This window comes from Capsicum annuum, chromosome 2 (assembly GCF_002878395.1).
Source record: "Capsicum annuum cultivar UCD-10X-F1 chromosome 2, UCD10Xv1.1, whole genome shotgun sequence".
Lineage (NCBI taxonomy): Eukaryota > Viridiplantae > Streptophyta > Magnoliopsida > Solanales > Solanaceae > Capsicum > Capsicum annuum.
Window position 1 is genome coordinate 115,909,697 of NC_061112.1, and position 8,768 is coordinate 115,918,464.

General features: G+C 32.8%; 1 protein-coding gene across 1 annotated transcript; it reads right to left on the reverse strand.

Annotated features, from left to right (window-relative positions):
• Positions 1-6,383: 6,383 nt before the first annotated feature.
• On the reverse strand, positions 6,384-8,120 carry LOC107861115 (berberine bridge enzyme-like 22). The gene has a single exon (XM_016706498.2). It carries the CDS (start codon positions 8,031-8,033, stop codon positions 6,474-6,476), a length of 1,560 nt encoding a protein of 519 aa, XP_016561984.1. The 5' UTR covers positions 8,034-8,120; the 3' UTR covers positions 6,384-6,473.
• Between the last annotated feature and the right edge of the window lie 648 nt (positions 8,121-8,768).

The following is an 8,768-nucleotide window of genomic DNA, read 5'->3' on the forward strand; positions in this document are numbered from 1 at the left end:
CAACATAAAATACTTTTCTTTTCACATGTATTTTTATACATATCTTTTACATTTTTTATAATAACATGTTTTATTTATATATTTAATATACATACATCTTTACATAATTTTAAACATTTATGTTATTTTATATTTAATACATACACTTCTACATTATTTTTTATACCTCCTCCCTCTTTAAAAAATTTAGTCTAGCCGGGTACCACACTTGTGGATTTTGAAGGATGCCTAATCCCTTCCCTTTGGAATAACTTGAAACCTTACCTAGAATATCAATTGATTTTTCGCAGATTAAAAACATTAATCGCATGTTAATACTTCAATAGGTTTCCTTATTTTCCTTAAAAATTAGGTGGCGATTCTGTGCAAATTTTCATTCTTTTAGAGTCCACAACGTAGTGCTCGTTTTAACCTCAGGTAAAAATAGGGTATGACAACCAACGGCTCAAAACCCTTACCGACATGCAAATATTTACCTATTAATGATTTTTTTTTTATAACAATTTGATGCGTTAAATATTATGCTTTGAATTTCGAAACTCTTTTATATGTGAAGAGAATTTTTAAAACATGTACTTATATCATTAACTTTAAATAGGTATAAAGGCTTTTATATGAGAAAGAATTCTCAAAAGATGTGGTTATATTATTAACTTTAAATAGGTACATATTTGGATAATCTAGATGTTCAATAATTATAGTTTTAGTTGAGATGTTTAGGTTAAAACTACATACAACTTTAAAAGGTGAGAAGTGACTTAAGCCTAAAAATACAGATACATATAATTCTTTATGCCAATCCTCTTTCCTTTTCAATTTCATATCCAAATTTTTAAATTTTTTTTTTTTTTCATGTCACGTGTTTGCCTTTAGGCTCTAAAAATTTCTATACAAAATAATTTGTGAAACATGACAAAAATAACATTAATTTCAATATTACAATAATAAAATATCTACATACTCTATCGATATAATGGAATAATTAAAGAAATATCTATTTATCTCTTTCAGAAAAAATAAAATAATAGAAAATATTATATTCACAAAGTGAAAAAAGAACGAAAAAGCAATTATTAAGTACATTTCAAGCAAGGAAAAAGTTGACCAAACACTTATATATGTAAAAAAAGAAATCATGATATTATAAAATAAATTAGTTCATCTTTAACTTTTAGTGATCAATAATAAAACACTCATCAACAATTAAAGAATTATTTTTACACTATTATATACAAATAACATAAATTGTTTGATAAAAATAACTTTAAAAACAAAAAAAAATGAACTATTCACATAAAAAATAGGAAAATCCTGATTCGTTTTCCTTCATCTTTTCATGAATATTTAAATACTCACTACGTTCTATTATTATTTACAATATTTTTTTTGAAATTATACATACAAAAAAGTAATCAATGAGCAAGAAGTAATTCAAACTATATATAATGTATCATAATACCCTATAAACTAAATGTGATCAAACAATGAAAGATGAAACGAAAGATTTTGAGCAAGAATTTTTTTTGTCTTTGCGTTATTTTTTGCTTTCACAATTTAGCTAATTTAGAGGAGGCTATAGTGATAAAGAGGAGAAAGAATAACTTTGAATGAGAATTTTCATGACATAAAATAGGAATTTATATAGATAAAATGGAGGAATATCATAAGGCATCATAAATTTAAAAATTAAATTTTGGGAGTTATGAAGATTAAAGAATGAGAGTTATGAATATCATTAACAATATAAATTCAAGAGATTTGAGTTATGAATAATTTTTTAATTAAATAAAAAAAAATTCAAACATTAAGAGATACTATCATTTTCGTACATTTATTATTAGGATTAAAAAGAGATAAATTAGACTCTCTCTCTCTCTATATATATATATACACACACACATATCTATAATCTATAATATATTAAAAGTGTGAAGGGTCTTAGAAATATCATTTAAACTTATTTTCTTTCATTAAAAGTTTCTGTTTTATATAAAATCGTCTTTTCACCTATCTTCTATTATTTTAATAATATTAAATATTTACTATATTACAAAAAGAAAAACCTTTTCTCACAAAAATAGAATTTCTTTTTCACCATCTAAAGAAAACTTACCATTCATAACTAGAAGAGGATAATCCAAAAATCCCAAATAATACCCAGAAACCAAAAAAATAATTTATAAAAAAGAATAACCCTTCTTCCAATGTCGAACCAAAAAAATTTAGTAATAAAAAATTATGTTCTTCACCCAGTATTTCCCTTCTTGCAGTGTGAAATCCAAAGAAAAAAAAAATTCTTCTTCCAACTTTGACGCTTTTTGCCAAAAAGATTAAAAAAAAATAATTTCATCTTCATCTTACATAAGATTTAAGTAAACCTTTCTCATGCAATATAGGATCAAAAAAATTTCAAAAATTAACAAACAACAATTTCTATAAAAGTCATGCTGATTTTATTTTTTTGCCATCCTCGCCATACTTTTCTTTCATCAACAATTCTCTCAGTTTTGTCTCTTCTTTAGGTTCTCTTCTCTAGGTTCTCTTCATCAAAAAAAAAAATCTTACTACAAATACGGTTCAAATCAATGCGTCTCTCTTAGCCTCTAGCAACAAGGAAAAGCGATAATGTATGACAAACTCAAAAGTAACGATCCATATATTAACTACCTGAAATTTCTGATTGTATGTGTTATGTTCAGATTATTATATTAAAATGTGTTTTGAGAAGTGATTTGAACTTTTCACACTTCATTAAAAACCTTCGTAATAGGTAAAATCGTCTAATTTTAAATAACCAAAGATTACATGGGTGGTTCAATTAGTATATAACAATAATGTATTCAGTATAATCTCATAAGTGATGTCTAGAAAATATAGAGTGTATGCTAGACCAGCTAATGGATGAAGCTGCTAAAGCACACGCTTTAGGCTTCACCCTTTTATAGGCTCATATTAGAATATCTATATCTATATCTATACTATATTAAAAATTTGAAGGATTTTACAAATATTTTTTGACTAAGAAATTCGCAATAAACAAAATTATTTTTTCATCCCTTTTCTTAAAAAAAAAAAAAATCAAAAATTGCGGAGTTCTAAAATTTATGATAATAAAAAGGATATAGGGTAATATATGTCAAGAGAATTAATAATTAAGGAATTTTAAAATATATAAAAAAAGAAAATATATATTTAGTAATTAAAAAATCCAAAATTTATGGTAATGGTTGCAAACTTTCTTCATAAATAGATATTAACCAACATGCCACTACCTCAACAAGGAAAAAAAAAACAGGGTGGGGTGGTGGTGGTGGGGGGGTTACCAACGTCCCAAAGATCCAATAAATTAGGTTTGCAAAAATATTCTATTTGTAAAAAATTAGAAAAATAATATCCTACTTAAAATAGAAAAACCCATATATAAAAATATTTATATGCATAGATAAGCCATAACGCGGGTTAATTTCCTTTTAATTGTTTTATTTCTTTATAGTGTAAAGAAAAATAAAAGAATAAATATGTTTATTAATTTCCATCTTTCTTTATTTTTGTATTGATAATATATACCTCCTTATTTGATTTTATTTTTTTCTATTTACATTACATTATGAAGTGATTCTTGAAGTACAACCTGTTTTGATGTGGAAAACTAACAGAATAATCAAAAGGTGGGTGCATTTGTTTTTTCTGTTTAATTTCTTTTAGAATGTGTTTATCCTAAATCATATTGTCTAATGTACGGAAATTCACCTTTTCCAAAATTTGTATAAGATAAGCCATTTAAGGACCACGAGACCAAAATTATGCAATTTATGTCAGAAAAATGTGTTTGAAATCCTCATATTAGAGATACATCCTGTAATTAAATTTGAATTCATGTTGAAAAGTATTTTGATAAACGTGCGCACGTTCGCATAGACTAATATATATATATATATATATATTGACTTTTGAGTTTTCTTTAAATACATAAATATGTAAAATGAGGAGAAATTCAATTAATGTCTCAAAAATAAATGACATTCTCTTTTTTTACATAGCACATAAATGAGAGAAATTTAATAGCATTGATGATGAAAGTTATTTAATATGACTAGCTTTAATATGATATATAAATGTTAAGGTGAATTTTTAATTTTTTAAAATTATAACAACAACAACAACAACAACAACAAACCCAGTGTATTCCCACTTAGTGGGGTCTGGGGGGGGGTAAGATGTACGCAGTCCATACCTCTACCTCTGATGAGGTAGAAAGACTGTTTCCGAAAGACCCCCGGCTCAAGTCACGAGACATCATACAAACACATAGTACAGCACAGAAGCAGATGACGTAACATAGATACGGCACCCATAAAGAATATAGAACAGAGTAAAGCAGGAATGCAGGAATATAAAGCAGAGGCAAGCACACATATTCGTAATAAACATGGAACACGGGACACGGAACACTGAATACGGAATCATAACAGGAATACACCCCCACCAATTAATTCCCTACACTAGCGACCCGAACTGGCCCTAATCCTCTGCCGTAATTCGCATCTTCCAGACCTTCCTATCTAGGGTCATGTCCTCGGTGAGCTGTAACTGTTCCATGTCTCGCCTAATCACCTCACCCCAGTACTTCTTCGGTCTACCCCTACCCCGTCTAAAACCATCCAACGCTAGCCTCTCACACCTACGGACCGGGGCATCCATGCCCCTCCTTTTGACGTGTCCGAACCATTTCAATCGTGCTTCCCGCATCTTACACTCCACTGAAGTCACACCAACCTTCTCCCGGATAGTCTCATTCCGAACTCTATCCCCTCGGGTCAGTCCACACATCCAGCGCAACATCCGCATTTCTGCCACTTTCATTCTTTGGATGTGGGAGCTCTTAACTGGCCAACACTCCGCTCCATACAGCAAGGCCGGACGGACTACCACCCTATAGAATTTGCCTTTAAGCTTGGGCGGCACCTTCTTATCACACAGCACCCCCGATGCGAGTTTCCACTTCATCCATCCCGCCCCAATACGGTGCGAGACATCCTCGTCAATCTCACCGTTACTCTGGATCACGGACTCGAGATACTTGAACTTATCCCTCTTCCCTACCTCCTGTGCTTCTAGTCTCACTACTACCTCATTCTCCCGCCTCACGTCATTAAACTTACATTCCACATACTCTGTCTTGGTTCTGCTCACCCTGAACCCTTTAGACTCCAGAGTTTGCCTCCACAACTCTAATTTGTCATTCACACCCCCTCGAGTGTCATCTATCAGGACTACATCGTCTGCAAAAAGCATACACCACGGCACCTCCCCTTGGATACGCCGCGTCAACACCTCCATTACTAACGCAAACAAAAAGGGACTAAGAGTAGATCCCTGATGCAATCCTGTCAGGACAGTGAAATGCTCAGAGTCTCCTCCCGCCGTCCTCACCTGGGTTTTTGCTCCCTCATACATATCCTTAATTACTCTGATATATGCCTGCGGTACTCCACTCACCTCCAAGCATCTCCAAAGCACTTCCCTGGGGACTTTGTCGTACGCCTTTTCCAGGTCGATGAACACCATGTGCAGATCCTTCTTCCTCTCCCTATACTGCTCCACCAACCTCCGTACCAGGTGGATTGCCTCCGTCGTCGAGCGGCCAGGCATAAATCCGAACTGGTTTTCCGAAATAGACACTATCCGTCTCAGCCTCACCTCGACCACTCTCTCCCAGATCTTCATAGAGTGACTCAGTAACTTAATCCCCCTATAAGTTTAAAGGGCTCTAAGACATACCACATAGGATTGACTATAACTTACCTTTATATATATATATATATATATATTGATTATGCACAGAGGTTTTGATTCGTTTTAACTCGAATATAAACTTTGTTTAGATTAACCTCCAATCTGAAAACGGTGTTGGAAATCTAAACCAAGTTTATTAGTTTGACTAGTTCCATATTACAAAAAATATTTTAAATTATTATTTTATTAGTTTATAGTAAGCACACAAACTAACCAAAAAGGTTCAACATTAACTATATATATAAAATATAATTTTAATTCTATATACATAATATAATTTTTCATCGGGATCGAATGTGTTAGAGAACTGATGAGTCATCTTTTGCATAATTACATTTATGAGTTCTTGAACTAAATTCTTTATGGGTGCCGTATCTATGTTACGTCATCTGCTTCTGTGCTATACTATGTGTTTGTATGATGTCTCGTGACTTGAGCCGGGGGTCTTTCGGAAACAGCCTTTCTACCTCATCAGAGGTAGAGGTATGGACTGCGTACATCTTACCCCCCCAGACCCCACTAAGTGGGAATACACTGGGTTTGTTGTTGTTGTTGTAGTTCTTGAACTAAATGTAGTTTTTGCAGTGGCATTTATGTTTCATTTGTCTTTTTAAGCTGAAAGATAAATTGCAAAACTACTAACTATAGGGAAACTTGTGAAGTCACATATTTTTTAACTAATAAGAAAGAGGAGGAATACTTTGTTCATTTGTGAAAAAGTTGCTTGGATCAATCTGATGTTTTGCTCTTTCCAATCTTTGAAAATTACCTTTAAAATACTTGGTACCCCAAGTTATAGCTTGTCGATAACTCAAGTAATTTCCCTGCTGATTGATTCCCAAATCAAGATCCCTATAGTTGAGATAAGCAGATCTTGGTGAATTGGACACATATGGTTCCATGTACTTGTAAAGACTTTGGATCCAGTCCAAATGCAGTTTGGATCCCTCATTTGAACCCCATTTAACTATGTATTGTATGTTGTATATGTTCCCTTTCCTATGAGGAAATGGTATTTCAGATTCAAGAATTTCATCCATTCTCCCTCCTAGTGGATCCATTATCATGAAAGCCATTTTCTGTTGCGAAAACCTCTCGGAAATCCCCTGGAAAACACTTTCTGGCATTGGTTCAATGACGAAATCTGATTTTGCCTTGAGGTTGCTCTTATATTGTGTTGTTCTATCCAATAGGATTTCTAATGGCTCCCCTTTTTGGTACCCCGTGAAGTAGAGGACGGATCTTATCCAGCTCATCTCCGCGCAATCTTCCATTTTCAAGCCTAATTCAGGGAAGTTCGTGTTCATGATGGAAAACACGTCTGTTTTTAGTCCTAGGAAGAGCGAATTGAACAAGACTTTCACATTTCCATGGCTATCAACTCCATCGATTTGTTGAATAAGTACGCGAATGAAGAGATTCTCGGGTAGTTTACTGGCTATGTATTGCCATTTATGTACAAGTTTGACACCTTCTTGATCTAACATCTTGTGAATTGTGAATACTGTGACAAGGGGCGGAACGCGAACCAGTCTCACTTTCCAGGCTGATATTACTCCAAAACTAGCTCCTCCACCTCCTCTAATTGCCCAAAATACATCTTCTCCCATTGTTTCTCTGTTTAGAATTCTACCATTTGCATCAACCAAATTAGCATCTATAATGTTATCAGCAGACAGGCCATATTTTCTCATCATGGTGCCAATGCCACCTCCACTGAAGTGTCCACCAACACCAACACTTGGACATAGGCCAGCTGGAAATCCAAGAATGTCACTTTTCTTGGCTATGTTATAGTAAACTTCTCCAATGGTTGCACCACTCTGAATCCAAGCAGTTTCATCTTCCAAGTTTATGTTAATCGATCGATAATCGATTAAATCAAGGATTATAAAAGGGGTTTTGCATAGAAAAGATAGGCCTTCATAATCATGACCTCCACTCATTACTCTAACTTGTAAACTATGCTTCTTGGCACAAAGAATTGCCCCTTGGATCTCATTTTGTGTCTTTGGTGTCACTATAAATGATGGCTTAAGTAGTGATGTTGAATTTAACCATCTTGGATTTTGTTGAGATTCTTGTAGAAGATATGCATATGATGGAGATTCTTGGGAGTGAACAACACTAGAATAGGTTGAAGTAGAGTGAAGAGCCATGCATGTAGCAAATTCTTGAACATTCCCATAGCTTGGTGTTGTAAGAAGAAAGCAGACTAGTAGTACTATACAAACCATGTTTTGATACCATCAATGGAAGAGTATTTTTGGTATATATTGGATTTTTATACTCTAAATTGGAATAATTCAAACATCTAAGATATGCGTGTTGGGTTCGAAATCGAAAGGGCGCCTACATATTACAAATAAAATTGAACATCCTAAAACTTATTGGGAGAAATCTCCCCTACAAAAGACTAAAAACTCTTTAAAGAATACATTGTGAATGCTATTGTGTTATGATATGAGAAGAGAATCTTCTATTTATAGGGTTTCAAAATCTTTCCTCCAAGAAAGAGGTTAGCCAAATATGGAAAAGTTTTATATTTTCTTTTCAGAAAAAGTGAAAGTAAATATGATTACTCTTATTTTTCTTTCAAGCAAAAGTAAAATTTAATTTTAGTAAGAAAATCAAGGCAAAAACCCTAACAAATCTCCCATTTCTGGCTTGATTTTCTTCACTTGATCAGCATTCTTCGCATCCCATGAACTTCGTTTTTAATATAATCTTCATAACTGTTGCTTGTCATGGTTAAAAATAAAGTTTAAATATCATGGTTAAAAATTGATTAAGAATTAATATTTTATTTTTATTTTTAAAGATGCAGCAACAGTAATGTTGAAAATATGGTTGAAACTTGTTCTCCACATGTAGTTGGACAAACATCTTCATTATCATCCAAATTGTTGCAGCTTGATTTTGGAACCGCTTTGAACCTGTTTAATCTCGTCTCACCACACCATTATATTGGA